The sequence below is a fragment of the Hyposmocoma kahamanoa genome, unplaced genomic scaffold (genome assembly GCF_003589595.1).
Source record: "Hyposmocoma kahamanoa isolate Upper Pololo Valley unplaced genomic scaffold, ASM358959v1 180, whole genome shotgun sequence".
NCBI classification, from domain to species: domain Eukaryota; kingdom Metazoa; phylum Arthropoda; class Insecta; order Lepidoptera; family Cosmopterigidae; genus Hyposmocoma; species Hyposmocoma kahamanoa.
Window position 1 is genome coordinate 1588456 of NW_020653711.1, and position 22557 is coordinate 1611012.

The 22557-nt window shown below is 34.1% G+C and overlaps 2 protein-coding genes across 2 annotated transcripts in view; one reads left to right on the forward strand and one right to left on the reverse strand.

Moving 5' to 3' along the window:
- The window catches only part of LOC113226031 (phosphatidylinositol transfer protein alpha isoform), a 44915-nt gene extending 25867 nt beyond the window's left edge, over window positions 1-19048 (reverse strand). Inside the window, exons 1-3 of the mRNA XM_026458536.1 lie at window positions 18889-19048; window positions 18520-18550; window positions 9936-10047 (exon numbers count right to left, since the gene is read on the reverse strand). Of these exons, the coding sequence (XP_026314321.1) occupies window positions 9936-10047; window positions 18520-18550; window positions 18889-18905 (160 nt within the window). The 5' untranslated portion in view covers window positions 18906-19048. The remainder of the gene's footprint in view (window positions 1-9935; window positions 10048-18519; window positions 18551-18888) is intronic.
- A 702-nt stretch (window positions 19049-19750) lies between these two features.
- Window positions 19751-22557, forward strand: part of LOC113225953 (protein unc-119 homolog) — an 8007-nt gene continuing 5200 nt past the window's right edge. Inside the window, exon 1 of the mRNA XM_026458439.1 lies at window positions 19751-20196. Coding sequence (XP_026314224.1) covers window positions 19844-20196 — 353 coding nt within the window. The 5' untranslated portion in view covers window positions 19751-19843. The remainder of the gene's footprint in view (window positions 20197-22557) is intronic.

Below are 22557 nucleotides of genomic sequence, written 5' to 3' on the forward strand. Positions count from 1 at the left end.
TATGTGTTTATACGGTTACTAGGCAAAAATTCTGAGTCATATTTCGGCAAGTATAACAGGATGGCACAAGCCCAAAAGATCTAAAGACTGCTAGGCACTGATGGATACCTACACTCAGCTTTGGGTGGCGAAAAGTGAAAGAAAAAGTAGAGAATAAAATAAGCTGTACGATGTTATATCAAGCATTGCGAGTTGTTGTGAAAATGGTTTTCTTTAATTCCTTTTTTTTTTCAATTAGCACCTTCGATCTCATATATAAATTATTTGTTAACACGAGCAATGTTGCAAAGAAGCATAGTACAAACATTAGAGATGATCGTTTAATTTTTAAAAACATTAACTCACCTTACTAGAACGTTTATACTACAGTCTAAGTCCGCCCTATAAACAGGTGGTCTGACGAAGTATACCGGCCAACCATCGCACATGTATAACTACGAAACCTGTGCGGACCACACCTAAACAAACATTATTATGTACATCTGTACAAATGCTGAATGACGTCATGACTATAACCTACAAGTCTAAAACTCTAACAGTTTCAATCTAAAGTGGCACTCGGTCCTTTTTAATAGAGGATGTCATAATTGTATAGACTATGGCGGTGGATCAACTGTTATTTAAGACGACTAATGCGTTATTGCTTCTAAGTATGGTCAGGAGACCATATTTTTATTCAGATGGACCTATTACAATCATGAAGTTGACGGAGATTCATTCCCGTGGCACTTACTGTACAGAGGTTTTGCCAGTTTCGCCTCCAACATTTCCGAAACAAATTCTGAACTTGAAACGCAGGTATTGCTGGTTTTGTAGATGAATAGGACAATACACAACGTTGCTCTTTGAACTACAGACAGACTTTTACGTAACGATAGATCTCAGGTGATGATGCAATTGTTGCGGTCAGAGTTCAGTTCCAAGGAAAGTGTCTATAGTCCATCACACCGGTTACTAAGGACTTAAGAAAAAAAAATTGTAGTGGTGGAGCTCCTTGTGAAAGAATTCATCCAGGGAAGTAGTGCCACCTTGCCTATTTCTGCCGCCAAACAGCAGTAATGTGAGCTTCCAGGTTGGAAGGGTAAGGGTGCTGGTGAATTTACAGGCACATGGGACTTGCCAACTTATGTCTCAGGGCGATGGGCGCAGTGGTAGTGCCCCTAAGATCTTTGCGATTTCAAGCTCTGAGCGGCACTACAACTGTTATGGATAGGCGTGTTGCTTACTACCAGGCGCACGACTTGATCGTCCCGTCACTTGGTATTATAAATAAAAATCTTTACTTACAAAGAATAAGGCTGTTAAAGTAACTGCTTACAATGATTTTAATTGAAAGTGTTTTGATCGGTGTTCCGGATTTAAAAAAGAGTCTCTGTCTCGCGGTAAGGAATGTTTTCGCGGATTTAAAAGATTCTTGCTTTGTATAGAAAAACGCGGTGACTATAGCTTTTTATCAGATAGGCCGTCAGATTGTTTGCCAGGTTGAAATCAATATAAAAAACGTGTAACATATACTTAAAAAAACAACACGTATTTTATTTGAGTTAGAAGTACGAAAAATTATTATTACGGATGCTTAATAATTTAATACACAAGTTTCACAAGGAAGCGCTTCGATCATCATTATTATGTAGAGGAAAACAATGTAATCAGAGTTAACAGACGACAAACTAGTTTCATCTGAGGAAAAATTATTGTATTTCTTCTACGATTTCCATAAAAATCGTAATATTTCATTAGTTTAGAGTCAAGGCATTACGTCACATTTGACGTTTCCAGTTTTAACCAGATCGTCGTGATTAAAACTGCAAGTCTACTTAATCCACGTTAGGTCAAAGCGGCGGGTTTCTTTAGAGTCCATTCACGCCAGGTAAAGGACGTATGGATAGTTTTCTAGAATACGATAAAACCTGGAATAGATGCCCCACTTTTTGAAAGGACCTCCTAATTTAAAGTTTACCATGAATAATTCCTATGGATATAACTAGTTTAATCTTTTGCATTACATTAAGGCTTGGTTTATTTATCTAGGAGTGGTTACACACGGCGACCTTTAGCAGTGATGCAATCGCGCGTTTGTATCAATGCAGTCGCGCGCTTGCATCGCTGTTTAAAATCGCGCGCGTGTGTAAAAGTAGACAATTAGCGAAGAAGAAATTGACATTTTACAAACTATTTTTTGCCTACCTATGTGGATAGACTCCACACGATGAAAACACTAAGAGAGATGCCTTTTAGAATAAAATTAGTAAAATTAATAACAAAATGTTTTATTTATAATCTTTAAAACATCGTATAAACATATTAATTACATCTTTAATAATAAATATATGTATTTAAACTTGGTAGTAAGTTACTTCACTTCGTATTTTTGTAGCTATCAAAACATTCTATAAAAAAATGTTTACTGTTTGAACCGTGACCAATTTGTCTTTTTGGTACTTTAGTTACGCTTACTTGTCTTCTTCACTAAAATAATGTTTTTTTTTATATTTTCTTTTTGTAACTGTCTTGTCTTGTCCCTTGCCCCTAAGGGCAACTTTACTGCGAAAATTCGAGGCGACTATCCTTTTTGATATGGATAGATGCCCTTTTATTATTTAACCAAGCTACTACAAAAGGGCGATTATTTATAATAACTTACAAAGTTATGCGCCGATAAGTGGTGTCTATACTCCCTATTTAAACGAATTATTCTTTGTTGCCATTTTTGGAAGTTAAGATTTTTGGAAGTTAAGTTTTTTGAAAACGAGGCACCTATCCCACTGCGGCATCTATTCCGGTTGTACCCTAGTGGTTTATCTCAAAATCACCTAATTCAACAACGGCAGCATATTACATAAAATACAAAGTCGATAAATCGTGTACTATGTATCGGACCACATGATTATTTTAACCAGTAAACAGCTCGGTATCTTTTTCGCAACAATAATTTAGCATATTCTGAATACAGCTGTGTAACAAGAGAATAATTTGGGTCATTGTTCTTGAAAAGCAGCGGTATAAAGAAGGATTGATACTCATAATATATCTCTGCACCCAGTTTAAAATTTTGTACGTAGAATGATATTGAAGTCATTGGTCAATGTGCAAACCTGTACCGCCTGCTTTTTACCATTACGCAGGTGTAATTACCTTTTCAACCGACTGCAAAAAAGAAGGAGATTCTCAATTTGACTGTAATATTTTTTTGTGTGTACCTATATATTGCGCGACTACTCAGACATTTGTGAACCTATTTCGAAGATTATTTTTTCGATGAAAAGGTAAGGTACCTCAGTAGGTACCTCCTTTCCATCGAAAAAATAATCTTCTAAATTAAATTTGAATAGGAAAACTACTGAGTTTTAAAGAAAATGTTCTACCTCTAAGAATCGCAAGTTACCCACTTTCCGTTAACCGATTTCAACAATAAAACTTGCGAAATAAATGTAACGAACACAGTGAAAGCGGATGAACAAACCTTTGAAGTATTGTTTTTTTTTAAGTTATAATATTATTGTAGTGTGGATTAGGCAATAAAGCACTTGTCATACTAAAAACGAACAATTCTAGTTAATTATTTTTCAAATTATTATTTGCATACTAGACTCATTTCGTGGTTCCAGGTTAAAAAATAGCAGCACTATTCGAGCGCTGATAACGCTAACAATGGTGTATTACGGTAAACAATTGTAGTAGAATCATGACAGTTGCTTCTGGATAAATGCATATAAGCTATTATAAACTCGGTAATTATAGAAGCCGTCGACACGGAATCGCATGAAGTCAGTCAGAAAAGGCTTTATGTTTTTTAATAATATCAAGTGACCGGATGAATGAGTCGTGCGCCTGATGGTAAACTACACGCCTGTCCATAACAGTTGCAGTGCCACTCAGAGCTTTAAATCGCAAAGATTTGAGGGACACTACCACTGCGCCCGTGACCCTGAAACATAAGTTGACAAGTCCCATGTGCCTTTATTTCACCAGCACCCTTACTTACCCTTCAAAACCGGAACACAGAAATGCTAACATTACTGCTTGGCGGCAGAAATAGGTAAGGTGGCAGTACTAACCTGGGCAAACTCTTTCTCTATTGCTACTAAATGTCCGTTTGATAAAAGCGAAAATATGTTGCGCGTTTTGCTCGGACGTAGTCATAAAGTTTTTTCTGAAAAATAAATGTGGTGTCCACCCGGTGTGAAGCAGATTATTTAGGTGTGCATGCTCCAACGTCGGCCTCATCGTCACTTTCCATCAGGTGAGATGGAGGTCAAATGCACACTTATTTTACGGGACTTAAAACTTCTAAGTTCTTTACTTTTCTGCAAGTTATTGTCTGTACATTTAAAAGACACAAATTTTTAGAAGCAGTAGAGCTACTTGTGAAGAGTTCCTCCAGGGAAGTACTGCTACCACAGACATATATGTCTGTGACTGCTACCTTACATATTTCTGCCGCCAAGCAGTAACGTGAGCATGACTGCGTTTCGGTTCTGAAGGATAAGGTGCTGGTGGAATTACAGGTACATGGGACTTGTCAGCTTATTTCTCAGGGTGACAGGCGCAATAGCAATGGCCCCCAGATCTTTGTGATTTAAAGCTCTGTGTGGCACTGCGACTGTTATGGACAGGCGTGTCGCTTACCACCAAGCGCATGACTTCTTCGTTTCATAACTTGGTATTAAAAAAACTTCCTGCTCTATCTTTGTAATAAATAAAAAATACTTCTCAGGTCTGTGTCTTTTACGTCAAATGACATTGCGCAATTACCACAAGTTGTCATTGTTCCCAATAGGATAACATAAAAAAGTAGGTAGGTACAAGAATGTGATAATTACGAAGTTACAACGACGGTTCAAAGTTAAAAGGGGCTAAACAAAACTGCATCAAAATTACCATCCGCCATTAGAACCTGTTAAACTTTTTCATTAAATTTACTCGTTTACCACCTTTCAACCGTTGTTACACTAGGTCGTGGTTTCCCAAAGTGGTCCCTGCCGCCCAGTGGACGCTGAAGGGTCCTAGGGGTAGGGCCTCGAAAGCATTTGGTAAAGCTGTCCAGGGGGTGCTACCGCATTTGAAAAAAAAAACCTGAATTATGTAAACTACACTACATGCAAATGTATTTTTTTCTTGTGATTTTTTGTGTTAGGTTTAATATAAAAAATACGTTTTTTCAATTATTTTGTAGTGAGCGTTGAAATTTTTTGTATCTGGTCTAAGTGAGCGGTGAGCCAAAAAAATTGGGAACCTATGCGCTAAGTGGACACTTATGTGCAGTCATGTCATGCAAACGTGCAATAGCGATGCAGTCGGAATTAACCTCTAGTGATTAAAAAGGCGGGTCTTAAGTCATTATCATTAATCATCATAATTATTATATTATATATCTTACAAGCACTTATCATTAAGATATTATGTTCGTACCAAAACGAGTAATACACAGTATTTAGTAAAGACAAGTTTTATTTGTTTGCGAGATTAGTTATTGCTTAGATAAATATTGCTTCTGTCTACATCGGGTGTCGTATCTCTATTATAATATAAAATAGAGACTCGACTAACAAAGTTATGTAAACTAATACTCTTCATACTATGATGGAATTTCGATTCTACACTGACGATCTTGTATTAATATTTATTGAAATGAGAAAAAAACGGAATTGCACACGCAGAAAAATTTAGTCTTTGTGTCGATTCGTTTCTTACAATTTAATTTGTATTTTTAGTGTTGTGTTGTCTTGATTCAGAGGTTGAACGAAATATATTTGATTAAATTTTGAAATCAGTGTTAGGAGCTCCACACATCGGCACGGTGAACTAATTTTGTGCGGCAACCGCGCCGCGTTCCAAAGAGGAATTCGTTTTAAACTGTTAAAATTCCCTTTGATTTTACAAGTCCAAATCGGGACTTAAGCGTTTTTTTTTTAATCTTTTTTTAAATTTTGGATCTTTTATCAAGTGTCATATCTATATATAGTCTGACTCGTATCTTATAAAGAGTGATTATACAGGGGATGGCAAAACTTAATTTTTTTTTTCTTATTTATTAAATTTCTTATCAAGGGTGTTAATTTGAATGCATTACGTTAAGAAGAAGTAAAAGCCAATGTATGAATATGAAGAAAATCTGATGTGAAATCAGCCGCAAAAATTTGTATATATGTTACCGGTAATGTATGTAATCCGTCATTGTATACAATTCCTAGGAAATGTATGTAATTCCTAAAATCGCACGGAAATGTGTAAAATAAATTATATTAGACACATTTCCTAGGAAATCATTTCCTAAATAGCAATCGGAAATGTAAAACATTTGAGATATCAATGGGTACCCGGGGATAGCGGGGCGAGGGGAGGGTATTGCTTCGTCTGATCAGGCGATCGCGCTAGTGCCGCGTAAACTGTCAGTGCGTACGCGCGTCGCAGTCCCTCTGGGCAGAAACGAATCGGATTATTTAGGTTAAGTTAGCTTTTTTTTTATACAAACGCGGAAGTCCCTCTGGGCAGAAACGAATTGGACTATTTAGGTTAAGTTAGGTTTTTTTATACAAACGCGGAAGTCCCTCTGGGCAATGAGTGCTTTAATAAAAAATATTATTCTCATTTTAACAACGTGTTTTATTACAGAAAGCATTATTTTTATACATTTCCTAATACGATATTGGTATTATTTAAACATTTTCTAGGACATTTATGTAACAAATAGTTTTTGAAACAATATTTCATACATTTCCTAGATAGCTTCGGAATTGTATACATTTCCTAGGATTTGTATACAATTCCTGATTCCATATATTTCCGGTAACATATACAATCGACTTTTTTGCATTTCAGTCACTTTGTGCTTTAAGATACGAGTTTGAGAAAGTAAGGCGACGATATCGTTCCATTATTTTGTAAGCAAACCAATTTAATAAATATCGTGAAACGGAATTCTTCTAAATTTATGTAATTATTACAAAGTCAAAGTCAAAGATTATTTATTCCATAGGTAAAATAAATTTACACTTGAAAACGTCACATTTAAGCTACTGCTCGTTCACTACGCTGACCTCCCTGAGAAGATCGAGCAAGAAACTCTAGGGATTGCTCTTTTCAAATAAACTTAAATGCTATGGAATACACTTTGAATCAAATTTGTGTGGATTCTGGAGCCGTGTCGTCTTTCCATACATCTTTATCTAACACGTAGTCTTCAATTTTGTAATATGATTTTACATTTCTTTTACTCGTAGTATTCTCTAAATCTAAGAGACTCTCTACCTTTATTAATCAATATATAGATTACGAACATTATGGAAACTTGTCTCATTTGTAAATGTCATTTGTCACCAATTGTCACGATGTTCCTGTACTGGTAATTTGTACTCTGAAGAAAAAGGTTTATGATCACTGCTTCTTTGTTTACGTTTTTTTAACTCTAAAAAGAAAACGTAGTATAAATAATTGGAACAATGAAATACATAATCATAACATGCTTAATTAAAAAAAGAAACGCAAATCAATCAGCTGAACGTCATTAATGAAAAGTACAACCTAAATCTGGTGAATAAGGTTACGATAATGGAAACATACACGTGTCGGACTATTACGCTAAATGATTACCCGTTCAAGGTTGATGCTTAGGGCACTGTTACACTGACATTATACTACAATCTTGTGTTTTTAGGGAGGTCTTAAAAACACAAGCACATCGGTAAACGAGTTCCACGTTGCACACTTGACGCACGTGACTGTGCTCAGCGCTCGATGTGTAGACGTCGTAACACCACCACCGTGTAAATCTAAAGTAGTAAAGCGAACAGAGAGAATACTACCCCTAGACTTTATTCAGAACGAAACCCAGAACGTATACCGGCACTGATTATAAAGGAACCTACAGGTCTTCACTATGAAAGTGCTAACAACTAAAGTAACGAATATTATCATGAAGTATTATTTAATATTAGAGTGTAGTAACCTGAATAGTATTTAACATTTCAAGGTAACATACTCGAATACTTAAATAATAAAAATTGCCACCGACATTAGGTAGAGAAAACTAACGTGAAAATCCTCCTGTTCGAAAGTCAAACGCACACATCAAAACACGTCTAGGGGATTACTAACACCAAATACGTTGTATTCTCTAGACTCAAAGAGAAAATAGAACATCCAACTTGCCAGAGTTAATTACGTAGCAACTACTACTATTGTATCATCACTCGAATGTCTAATTTCATAAAATAGTGCATAGTAACAAATTAGACAGTATTCTATACATCTTTAAAATGTTTCCGAATGTTGGATACAAGAGATGTTTCATGGTTTCAAGGATGTTTGTTTGCCAATGTGCGCATTCAAGCATGCAACAGACGATGCATGTTGCAGGACCAGCAGAGCGTCGTTACGCCAACTCGATTTCAAGATCGAAAGTAACCAGATTATAAAATAGACATCTCAAAGCACTACTTAATTTTGGCGCCTGAAAAAATTGCGCTTTTATGCACGTTTGTGCATCATTGTTTAACTGTCGGCATAACTGATTTTTCCTACTGATAGGAAGAATTAGTTATTTAAAATTCAATGTTGCGAAAGTAATAAATAACATTATAGCATTTTCTTTTGACTGATGGTAATTATTAGATTAGTTTTCTTTACTTAATTTCGGTGGCACTTTTTATTATTTAATCTTCTGGAATATTACCATTATGAAGTATTATTTAATATTCGAGTGTGGCATCCTGAAACATTATTTAATACTCGAATACTTAAATAATACAAGTTGCCACCGAAATTAGGTAGAGAAAATTAACCTGATGCCAATTTGGGATCAGATGGAGGAATTCTTGTATAAAATCTTTCAATTCATCTTTTAGAGATGAGCTCTATGAATTTTGTAGCTAGGATCTTAAAGATTTCAGATCAGAATAAATTTGTATCAAGTGATACTCCAAGTCTTGTTGTACATTTCGATCATCTTTTAAACATATTAATGAGATGCAATGTTCTATATCGACTGTGCTTAGATACTTCTTACTACCCAAAATACAACTGCAATGTGAATCACTTTAAGCTCAGAGAAGAAAGGCGGATGTAACATACACCTACAACAATTTTGGAAAATATCAAAAAAAAATAGACTTCGAGTCTATTTTCAGCTAGATGGTTGCATGCGCATCAATAGATTAACAGAGTTCGTAAGGACTATGTTTTATAATTTAATTCAGATTTAGAATAACCAGTTCCAGAAAATCTACAAAGAGTTTCGTAACAAAGTGAGGAAAGAAATTCGAGGCCAACTTAAAGCCTGGAAAGGTATTTTGTTCTGAAATATCGTAAAAAAATTTCGTCTGGTACCAGAGTAGCATCATGCCGAAAGGAATTTCGGTCAATATGTCACACCTACCAATATTCTCCGTGCTAACTGTGAACAAATACCCTCGTTATCGTCGTCACAATCTCTGCAGGTACCGCAGGCGTCATTGCTTCCATTTTCTTTCTTCGACGTCGACTTTTTCCCACCTAAATAAACTATTAGACAGATATGCACGTAAAATTGTATCTCTAACGAAACCGGAGTGAGCACATGGCATCCTAACGTCACAGTTTCCTATGCCAATACAATTTAACTCACCTAATCGTTTGGAATAAAGAATACATTAAATGTATTTTTAAAGCCAAATCAGTAACGGTAATAGAACGTATGGACAGCTTCTATATGGTAATGTTTACATGGTCCTTCGACCCAGATGTCCTATAACTTCAGATCTCAAAGTGCCAACAACTTATAAGTTTAATAGCAGTCGTATTCAATAATACGTTATCGTTTACAACCAAAGCTTTATCTTAGAATATCTCGAGTGTGATAAGTTGGCGGCACTATACGAAACGGTCAGAAAGAAACACGGTACGGTAAGAATACTACAATCCTTCTTGGTTATTGTTACGAAAAGAAAAAGACTTACCAAGAAGTGGATGGTCTTTGAAGGGCTCATTCTTTATAACTTCTACGCCTTCTCCGCCGCCGCTTTCATTTTTGGACACCTCCGCCACGCAGTATAACTGGGCGACTTGGTACTGATAACAAACATTAATGGTTAATTTTTAAAAAGTAATACGATAAACAATGGAAATTAGGAAAATTAAATTATGTTTTCCTATGAACAATTTCGGATATTTGATGTCAAATGTATTTTGCTTATTATCACCAAACTGTGAGACATGAGCCGATGTTTATTATGTGATAATGGAGTGTGTAGAAGTGAGGGGTTAAGACAACAAATTCCGGACTTAATGCTGTGTGCTGTAGGCTCAACAGCGTCTTGGGCAGTCCTTTGTCCAAGAAAGCCAGCTTGAGTAATAGGTATACCTATTACTCTAGCCAAATTCGACATAGAATGTTTAGTAACAAAACGCGGTTAGGCACCCAAGGATGGCATAGGAAAAGAACATTTTTTTTGTCAATGCTTATTAATTAGGCGTGCTCTGTCTGCGGCCTGCTCGCGTAATTGGAATTTAAATAGGTAATTGGGTTATGTAGAAGTTAATTTTTACCTATAGTCTATCTTTTTTTGAAGATGGAGTAAAATGACAGTTCATTATGCACAAATGTTGCCCGCTTGCGAGCAGCTAGTGATAGCAATCGATAAATATTCTATCACTAGATCGACTGAATATTGGTCACGCTTATGGGATAAATAGCCGAACTTCTTTAATTTGAATCATCCTCGACCCATTATTCATCCAATTACTGAGCACAAGTTCATTTGAATTGTCAATTTTTGTAAGTTTATGAAAATGAAAAATACTAAGAGGAGACATATTTTAAAGTTTTTCATTTTAATTCAATATACATAATCGTATCCGGCTATTCTTGTAAAAAAAAAAATTTTAATTATGAATAAAAACTGATCTCGATACTGGTAGGTCAACTGTCAAAATTAGAATAATAAATAAATAAATAACGCACACACTCAACATAGCCCCGCACTAGGGAAACCCTGTGTCGCGGGTGCCATGGACACACACATAGACAACCACAAATAGAAGGTAATAACGCAATTAATAATCATCAGAACGTTCACAATTCAGTCGTTATTGGCAAAATTGCATCTTCTTTCATAACCTATCGACAACAACTACATAACATTAAGTGTTGTGAAAACTGGCAACACTACTCGTTTAAAAAATGAAAGACTATAGCCAATTATTATAAAGTTGCAAAATGCCTATTCATACACATGATTAATTTTTTGGTACTTATGAATACTAATTGCTATACAGATAATAATAACCCACACACTCATAGCGCCGCACTACGGAAACCCTGTGTCGCGGGTGCCATGGCCACACACATAAACAATCACAAATGACACCCAAAGTCATGAGAGACATAAATGTAGGCCATACAAATATTTCTCCCGGCCCGGGAATTGAACCCGGGACCTCTGCGTGGCAGACCGGTATGGTAACCGTTCGGTCACGGAGGTAATTCAATAGTAATGGTAGGTTAATGATAGATGAAAAGAAATAAAATTGCAAGATTTGATTTTGTATCAATTTACTACATATTTCATCCAGCATCAATTTCCGTCTCTGAACTTGAAATGTTTTGTCTACTCGAACTAAAAATGTTTGCAAGTGTTTGTAAAAAAAATAATTAGGAATGACACAGTTTTATAAATAATTGATTACTGGTAATTTTTATGTTGGTTTCTAATTACTAGTGATTTGTTACTTATATTGAACAAAGTTCAACAAAGACATGACTTCAAAATTACCAATATACTATATTGTATTATCAATAGCCTAATCGAATTTCGGGAAAAAATATTGAAATTGTAGTAAGTGTATATCTGATGTGAAAACCCTAAAAATCATATGATTTTGTGTTCACATTTATTCTACATCGAATTTGACGAAAGTACTTATTTCACTAGTATATTGCTTTATAGCGCTTTGCTTTCATCTTCCTAAGACATACGGCAAAGGAATGGAATATACTAACGACATCTATATTATCGAAAAGCCAAATTTAGGCCTGTTCGTGGCGAAAGTGAGTCCAGTTTAGTTAAGTTTGAGAGCATTTTTTTAGACAAACGCGTTACCCCGTCGCTGTAGTAGCAATCATGTAGCAATAGAGCTCCTTTTGTATGAGTTCGTCCACGGAAGTACTGCCACCTTATTTCTGCCGCCAAGCAGCAATGTTCACATTGCTGCTTTCCGGTTTTATCAAGTAAGGGTAATGTTAAGTAATGTCACTGTGGCAGTGCCCCTCAGATCTTTACCATTTAAAGCTCTGAGTGGCACCAGGAGCACGACGTGATAGGGGAGATTGTAGTCAAGCGTGAGTCTGAAGTCGTTTGCTTTTGAAACTTGTGCTTAGTTTTTTTAATGTAAAAGAGACGAAGGCATTAGCCACAATCTTGGCAGAAAAAAGTGACGGTAATCAGTGACAAAGGTGACGCTATGTCGCACTACTGGGCACCGATCTACCCTAAAGAAGAGGTTTACGCCTTAGAATTCAACGCTGGCGCAATGCCAATGGCGAACTTCACACGTTCACAAATTATGTAATCCTACACCAAAACGCAAAGCTTAACAAGTAATAATTATTAAACCACACATGAATTGTAATCACTTAGTGGTAGATTGTAGATAGTGGATAAGCATTGAAGGCAGGGTCTTGGACATAAAAGGCAAACCTTTTCCCTTCTAGGCCATCAATTCTCGTGCGTGCTACTTATATAGCGCTTTACACCACGACAAATCTGCCGATTCTATTAGCACAGATCCAATTAAAGAACAATAAGATAATTACCGAGGGAATAGGAAATGTTGCCTATAACTTGAGAACGATTGCAGCAATGGAAGGCGTAGTGTGGTGCCCAAGTTCTACATAGTTTAACCTGTTCATAAACAGTATTTACCGCAAAATTAAATATCAGGGGGTCTACTCTCGATCTCCGTCCGACATCCATCCATAACAATTAGTGCCAAATAAGCAATACTTGACCAAATGAAAACACGCGTGATGCGAATGAAGCTTCATACTCGATACTTGTCTTTTAATTTTGTCGAATATTACTTATTTGACAGTAATTGTTTCGGACGGATGTCGGACGGAGATCGAGAGTAGACCCCCAGAATATAGCCCGTTTCACTATACGTATCTCAAAAAACCAACTGCAGGTTTTACAGTGCGATTTCCAAGTGCTTTCTGTGTAGTTACCGCCTATTGCTTCACCATAGAGAAGCATCAACAACGTACATACGTAATGTTGTTCTCATAGTTCCTCCACATAAAAGGACTGCCTATAAGGGTAGTTTCAAATATTCCTTCGATCTGACGAGATTCGAACCAACGTCTACTAGCGGACATTACGAATTTTTTTATGTGCATGTTACATCTGTTTATTTTTGATTTTAACGATTTTTATTCCTATAACGCCATCTGAGAGAAATCATATCTTTTCATATTTTTTTTATAAAAAGCCAAATTAAATAGAAGAAATTGCTTGCAGCAATAATGGCAGCCTTTTTAGTTTCTTCTTTACAAATGTGTAACAAGTGCAGATTGCATACATTCAATTCATGTAATAATTCCTATTGTTACTAATTTTCCTACTTTGTTTTTAGTTAAATTTTAAGTTATATACCGCACCTTCGGTGAAATAAAGACTTAACTGCAATAAATTTTGAAAATTACTTATCAATGCAATTTATACACAAAACACAAAAACAGAAACACATCATTCATTTTTCACTTTTCCATAGAGGACAAAATACTTATTGAAATAATGTAACATTGAAGAGCTCTTCAAATGTGCTCAGTAGTAGCCCTAAAAACAAAAAATAAAACTTTGAGCTTGTTTTATTGTAAATTTTTGCATATGTAAGTGAAGACACTGTTCCACCGGAGGTGCGATATTATAATTTTAGTGTTAATTAACATTAGTACTTTCGTGCCATCTCATCTTAAAAAAGTGGTGCCAACTGAAAACTAGCATTACAGCAGGCGAGCTGTGACATATGTTGAGTTGGATCCGTTTCAGCTTACATAAGTCTTAATAAGCTGAATAAATGTTTCTTTCTTTTTATGATATCCATTGTACGTTTTATTTTGAATCAATATTAATGACTACGACACAAATAAAAGTAGTGATTTTTTTGTGTGCAGTACTGGTGTACTTAACCAGTTCATGAACGAGTTCACTGATTCTCATTCATTGCATTCAAATATATATGATATTTCTTAATGTACGACAGTGTAGAGTGGGTGGATCAAGCTATCAATACAAATAACTATTACAGAAAATGTCAGCTGTTCCATACTATTTGTAAATTAATCATCATTGACAAAAGCAGTTGCCGAAACAGATATGAATACGGTCCATGCTGTCCATGCTGAAATTTATGATTGACTAAGTGAGTACGTAAAAATGGAGGCGCACATTTTGAGAAATTTTCAACTATTGTTAATTAATTCCATTTCAGTATTTTTTTTGTCAAGTTCAAACTTACGTTCCGCTTTTATTACCTATTTATTTCTTGTGACAGTATTTGGATTACTTGCAATTGAAATACGTATACGAAATACAAAAACATATTTTGTATTATTTACAATTATATTTATAATTATATAATTATACAATTACTACGTAAAATGTATTTTTTAATTGGTATTTCAAATACCTGACAGTAATGTATTATATATTTGATATTTTAAAATCTTTATACAAATATGTATTTCGTATATATTTGCATACGATACATTTGTGATGTTCGGTTTGTGGTCATTATTATATTTTTAACAAATGAGGTCAGTATACCGTATTTGTATTTTAAATTATGAATATACCTCGTATAGGAAAGTATTTCGTAATTTATATTTTAATTAAGACAGTACGTATTTTCCCTAGCCCAGGCACCGATTAGGTAAATATACATGTATGACATATATACATAATGTATGTATAAAACAGCAACAGTGTCTCCCGTGTAAATTTAATGTGGTCGCTACCCCGCCTATCATGCTTTTTTCGACTACAGTATTCTTAATTTGATTTGGAACTGGTTACCACTGGTAATCGCCAAATATGATTTAAATCTGTCAAGAAGCACTAAAAGTAAAGCTCAAGTACAACCGTCAAAAAAAACATTACGTAATTTTTTTTATACTGAATACACGTGACACAAATGATAATTTGAAAGAGAACAGGTTTGGAATTGGTCAATGGAACTGGCGATCTGTTTGACCTTAGCAACAGTAATGTCACAATTTGAGCAAAACATTTAAAACTACCGTTTAACGTGGAAAAGGTAATCTAGATGCTAACGGTAGTTAAAAATGTAAACAGATTTACATCGACCAAGCTTCGTTCTACAATCGTTCTGCACAACGAACCGCCTTATCATTGTTATGTAGTGTTGTGAGTCATGGCAAATTTCTATAATGAAAAAATTTTTCAGAAAAAGATTACAAATTAATTATTTCCATTTTGGAATTTTTTTAAACTTTTCACCATTTAAAAGTTTCAAGAAAAGAAAAGAAACGGTGCCAGGAGCGGCATATACTGTGTAGAAAATCCTTAGATTCTCTTATAAATTTGAGTCCTTACCTGCTTAATTTCAGCAAATATCGTAGCTCATTTTATTAACTGCCGTATATTTTTGTCATACTGCGGTCAACTATCTAAAACGTGGCTAAGCGACAAATGGCCAAAATATCCGTTTTGAATAGCAAACGATGGAGTACAAAATTCTCTTTTAAAAACAGTTAAAGACGAGAAGAGTTAGTTAACGTATTCTACTTATCGGAACTTACCCTAACCATGCATAGCTGAAATATCATTAAACAATTTCAATATTCTAAAACTGGGTTATGGTCTTTTATGATATCTTCAAAAATTATTTTGCCACTTAGTCGCATTTTAGTCAGCGGACGGCAGCATAACTGAGTACTAGAATTAAAACAACTTTATGTGCTTGCGATAAGAGCGAAAAAGATGTTGCGCGTTTCGCTTCCGTCGACGCAAAAGGCACAACGTTGGCATTCTTAGATTTTTCATTTCTTATTCATGGCTGTTCTTCTGAATAGATTACCTAGCGAGAGAATGATAAGGCTGTTATAGCCCTTATTCAATAGTAACAAATACGAATATTTAAAAGTCGACATAGCAATCTTATAATTCTTACCAAAATTACCAATTAATTACAAAATCTTCCAATACAAAGGTCAATTACCAATATTATTAAGCAATATAAAAAACAAAACTAAACAATAAATAACACCGTATTTTAGAATACGGTTAAATATTTCATAATACAAATGGCACAAAAACCGTAAGAAGTAATTAGAATGATGTAGGTAATATTTTTACGCAATAACAAAAAACTAAACATGCAAGTGGCCAAGGTTGAAATTTATATATTTATTTCATGACACTAAATGTATGGCGTAATCAAATTAAAATTAAGGACAATAACATTGTTTATAACAAATGCAAAGACATAATAAATAAATTAATATTGTAAATGGTGTGATTGTCTAGCATATTATTATTATCTATTTTAGTTGTTACATAATGTCCTTTGGAATGTTTACTTCATAAATATATTTTTAATTGGTGCGTCTTAAAACTCATTTTGATACTATTTTAATCATAAGATCATTACGTAACACACGAGAGCAATAAATACTTTAATTTTGACTTTTAAAATCTTATTTTAACATTAAAATCCACACTTAACGCCCAATTTTTAAGAAAAAAAAACTTGTCTATTATTTTTGTGCTATGAATACGCCATAATATCACTTCACGCAGCGGAATAGACAGGAGGTACTAGTCTCTTAAAGCAATTCTCTATGTATGTAGTACCCAAAACTCAAAAGTAACTTGATCAAAAGGTAATATGAATTTAAAATCATCTGTTTACTTTTTTTACACCACTAACAGTATAATGTCAATGGTCATATGAGGTGTGGAATAAGACTAATGTGAATGCAAATACAGACTAAAATAATTATAAGTGTAAAATTTTTCTCATATAAAACTGTGAAAAGGATAAAATTTTAGATTAAAATGTCTCTGTCAAATATGTCTATTCTATAACCATTCAGCGCCTTTTTAATTAGACAGCTACAATTTTTTTTAAATTTAAGTTTTCACCTATTAATTTGAATAGGCAGAGGTAATATCATACAGCCTCTTTATATATTAGTGTCTTTAACTTGTTTTGATAAAAAAATGCGACAAGCGCCTGTTTATGTTCTAGAGGGCTCTAACTTAACTTCAGATGCATTCCCATAACAAAAAGCAAACTCCCATAGAAAACACATAATCTAGAATAACTTTTGTGTGTTATTTTTTGTGTCGAGTTCTTAGGTTTTCGCGATTGTTACATATAGGAAATGAAACTATTTTTCTGGATTTAAATAGCGTATATTTGTTTGACAGTCAACCATGACATTGGGACCTGTAAAAGACCCGAAACGTCCTAAAAACGAAACGTCTTAAATCCGGAAAAATAGTTTCATTTCCTATGTTATTTTTTGTACAGCAAGCAACAAACAAACTGTACTAAAGAATGTAAGAGTTTTACTCTTCATCAATTGATAATCTTTTACTACAAGTTTGGCTTCAATTTGAATATATTTTGTCATTTTTCCCTACTGATGCACAAGTTCAAAGAAGCACAGCATTTAACATAAAAATAACTTAAGTTTGTGTTAGGGTGAAATAACACCATTAATTTAGTCATATGACACAATTTCCTAAGTAAAAGTGTTCTAACTTTTTACTGAATACTGTTTTAAAAATCCATTGTATTATTCCATGGATTGAGAAGTATACTCATATACATTCTGCAAAGATAATAGCAAAAAGCAGTACGACCTCATAGTCACATAGTTTAAACTAAAAAACATATGACCAGTGGTTAAAAAACTATATTGTCAATATAGCATCCAAAATTAGTTTTTTTTTCTTACTTCACTGTTCTTTATCAGTGTCTAATAACACCTAGGAAGGGTTTTTTATTACATAGATTGTGTCATTAAAAAATTATTTCCTACCAACACTCTAGTTACTGATAACAGTTATCAGTTGTGATAACACAATCCAACAGCAAAGGTAAATTAATATACAACTCATAAATTGTACAGTCATTGCCATGGTTTTTATGCATGGTCATATTTTGAATTATTTTTTTAAATAATAAGCTTCATTATTACTTATGATGTAATTGAAATGACAATGCAGTGTGGATCCTCCAAAACATCTCATATAGCAGTGAATACTACTGGTTCTTTATAACTTCCATAATTTACAATGGACATAATGTATTATGTTCATTGAGCAGATTTTCATATTTAATCACATAAAAGGACAATTTTATACACAAGGAATTTAAGTTCAAAAACATTGATTTTGGACTATGAAATATTCAGAAGATTATGGTACTATATGAATAGGTGGGAAAGTGTTTAAAGTAGGTATAATGCTAAATATACTTTTTTTCAGATGTAAGTTATAACTTAAAACTTACCTCTTCTACTGATAGAGGAAGAGTAACTCGGCTGAAAAAAAAAAGTTTTTTTTAAAATATGATACAGTGGTATGGGTATCAGGTGTAGAATTTCTAATATCTGAAATTGGTGATACAGCCATTTGCCCACTCAGACCTTGGTCCTTGACCTGAAGATCTGTCACTGTCATATATTCAGACCCCTTTTGCAGCTCCGCTTTCTGGATAAATTATAACATAGCACCACAGCCGTGCCATCTAACTGTCCTCTCTGAGTTGCTGATAATGCAGAATTTCTGCTCAGTTCGTGGCAAAATCATACCCAGACACCAGCCAAAAATCGATTTATTTTCGCAACCGGATTTCTAACCTTTTACGAAAGATACTCACTATTCTTTGATTTGCATGTTGTTAATTTATTTTATTTCACTTAGATGCACATCAGACCGTCCACTGCCACCGTACAACAGACTTATCACAGTACAAGACTTGAGCGATGGGCCGATTATTGGTAGATTATTGTAATTTTAATCTATGACCAACCAATGAAAATGACAAGGCGCATGCTTGAGCGCTGTGACGCAACGGATGTTACGTCAACGACAAGAATTACGCTCCTTTACAGTTGGTATGGTTTTCAAAAAAAGGATATTGTTTTAAATTAGCTATGTCTATTGTATCATGGTCAGTAATTATTTTGGGTTTCATTATTCTATGAAAAGACAGTCAATACCAAAACTAATCAATTAGGTGCTGGTTTCGTGGCTACCAGAAAATATAAATAGTCTGAAATATTAAGTACTGCAGAAACATAACAAGACAAAACTTTGGTTTCTACAAAAAGAGATGATGAAATCACTCTATTTTAAGAAATTAACATGAAAAGGTTACTCTGCAGAAAATGAACCAAAAATGACATTAAACCGGAAATAGTCTAATCATTCGGATACACGGATTCACTATTGCAATCGAAATAAAAATTAATATATATTTATGTGTCTCAAATCGTTGAAATTGACATTTCATATTCGTAGGCAAAAGGGACGTAATATTTACATTTTCGCATTGCTGATTCAAGGATAATAAAATGCGATTTATAATCTTTATTACTTTGTTTATTATTTATTGCGTGTGTATCTGAACATGTACAATTTTGAGTTTTTGACGTAATTTATGCGTTGTTCTTTCGTGACAATTTTTGCAATTTAAATTATTTATTTTTTCAACAGAAAATGCTTTGTTAACTAACCTCTCTGTTATGTATCTCAAGCAATAACCTAAAATTCTACTGTGCCTATATTTTTGTGACTTTTATTACTAACTGGCCCAACCCCTTTGGATCAAAATGAGTTTGGTTGGGAAAAAGTGCGAATCGATATCACTTACTGATAGCAATCGCGACGACGTAATTTCTTGCGATGTTACTCCAGAGGATGTTCTGAGGTTGGACAGAATCACCGATACATATCTATGTAGTCCGGAAGCAAATGTATACGATATAGATTTTACAAGGTTCAAAATACGTGACCTAGAAACTGGTACTGTGTTATTTGAGATTGCTAAACCTCCGACTGACTTCGGAGTGGACAATGAGGGCACCGAAGACGCGGTTGAAGAATCACTGGATCCTAATGCGGGGAGATTTGTTCGCTACCAATTTACACCTCAATTCTTAAAACTAAAGACTGTTGGAGCCACGTAAGTACATATTTTAAGGCTTCATTTTCACATTGAGCTTACTCACTTTATTTCCACTCAGACATTAGTTTCTTGCTGTTGTTGTTGTAGTTCTGAACCTCTTTTTTTTTAAGAAGATTTGTAGTACAAATTACTTGTGTATTAGGAAAACATATTTATGTTAGAAGACGTCAGTTCGAATCCGGCCAGATCGAAGGATTTTTTTCTGAGTGTTCAATATTTGTATTAATAATTATAACAAAATAGTGAAGTAATTTCACTTAAAAAATTTTGAATTGTATATCAATTCAATAAAAATTTAAAGACATAAATAATTAATTGCTAAATGAAGGTGTGAAGGAAGAACAGAAATGTTATAGCTTGTCTATTTTCATATAATTTTGATGTAATTATTGGGTAGTGGCACGGAAGAAAAAAAAGAATGGAAATGGCATCAAGCAACATTTGTATGAAAACCGGTGTCGCCACACACACACATTTGAAAACGTAATCTTACATTAGTACTAAGATAACATAATTTTGATTGGTTATAAATTATCAAACAAAAATAGACAATAATAAAAAACTTTTGGTAAATAAAACTGAAACTTATTTGGATCTAATAACGTTTTATTATTACTAGTCATATAAAAGCTAAGTATCCTATGAACACAAACTTCTTGGAACAAAAGCAAAAAGTTGACAATTTACAGAGAGGGATGTGACATTTAATGTGATATTGACATTATGTTTCATAACTAGCGGAATACTTAGCATTGCTTTACACAGCTTTACACCAGAAATAGAGACAAAATGTCATTTAATTTGTTTGAAAATTATACTGCCATATCATTGCTGTGACAACTGCGCTCCGATTGGCTAGCCCGAGTTCGAAACAATTGACGGGAGTCGTCAATGGGTGTTGTCAACTGTTTCACTTCAAATCGACCAGTTAACTTGAGCTTTGCTATAATGGACGAAAATTGCAAAATTACATATTTCATTACCGATGAAATGTGATTCCGTTAGTTTTGTAATTAGATGTTTTGCTGTATTTCCCACACCACCAAATAGAACAGCACGGCATTGTTACAGATATTATCTTTATTACATAAATACAGAATATTTTTTGGAATATATGGACACGTACACACAGATCAGTAGTTGGCCTGTCTATATTTCAGTGCACACGAGAGTTGATATTTATAAGAGCTGTATTGCTAATGTGTTACCAGGAATATATGGCCCTTATTTCGTCTCTATTTCTGGTTATACATATACTCGAGGATTACCACCACCACCACAGAGTATATGGAAATGGCATTTAAAGCAATTTTTTCGAGAACTAGCATAACTGACTTTTACACACGCACATTTTTACCAAATACGCATAAGGTTTTAGTACACGCAAATATTAATTAATATAACCTACGCAGGCATGTGCGTGCCTATATGTAGCTACATGCTACAATCACAGTATTAATGATTATATTATACATCATAGTACTTTCATTAACCTACTAGATTTCAAGTCAATCCGAGCACTGGAAGGGTTGAAATATTAAAACACAATCATCATAAAAATCTTTATGCTCACTGAAATGTGATATATTTGGTCAACAATTACCCCTTTCTGAACTGACTGAACACAACTACACCTATAGCGTCGACGAGCTTGTCAAGTAAATGAAGAAACTTATTTCCGAAGGTGAAGAAGCGAATTGCTTGTTTCCTGAAAACTTGACGAAAAATAACTGACAATGTTTCAGAAATGTTTTCACATTTAGATGTGGTCTATAATTTATGAATGCGACTCTGAGTTTCATGTCATATATTACCTGATTAACCAAATGATTTATTTCTTAATTAATTTTTCGGTTGTCATTCATATTTACATACTTTAATGTGATGTCATGAAATGTCTATAGCAAATGGTGCTACATTTAGTAGGTACCCAGCTTTTACTGCCTGTTGCTTCAGCCCATTTCTCCTTTAAAAAGGATCCGGCGGGAAACTAAAAAAATCAATACAAAAACTGCAAATATAAATCATGCCTGTGATAAAACTAAGAACTCAAGTGGACGAAGGTGACGTATAATTAGCAAGTAGGGAGATAGAAATCATGTAGATAAGGGAAAGGAAATCTCCAATCTCATAAAGTCTTCATTTGATACTCCACAAACTTACGTGCATTGTAAAAGTATCGACACAGTACCTCTTCTATCTATATTTCCTTTTTCCCATTAATACATCGTTTTTACTTAAATTGAAAATTTTAAAAAACTATTGAGAGTGTTGGGACCAAACATATAAGTAATCAAAATTGTTAGCTTTTAAATACCTGTAAACAATTTATGTTTATTTATTGTTTTGCAATTGATT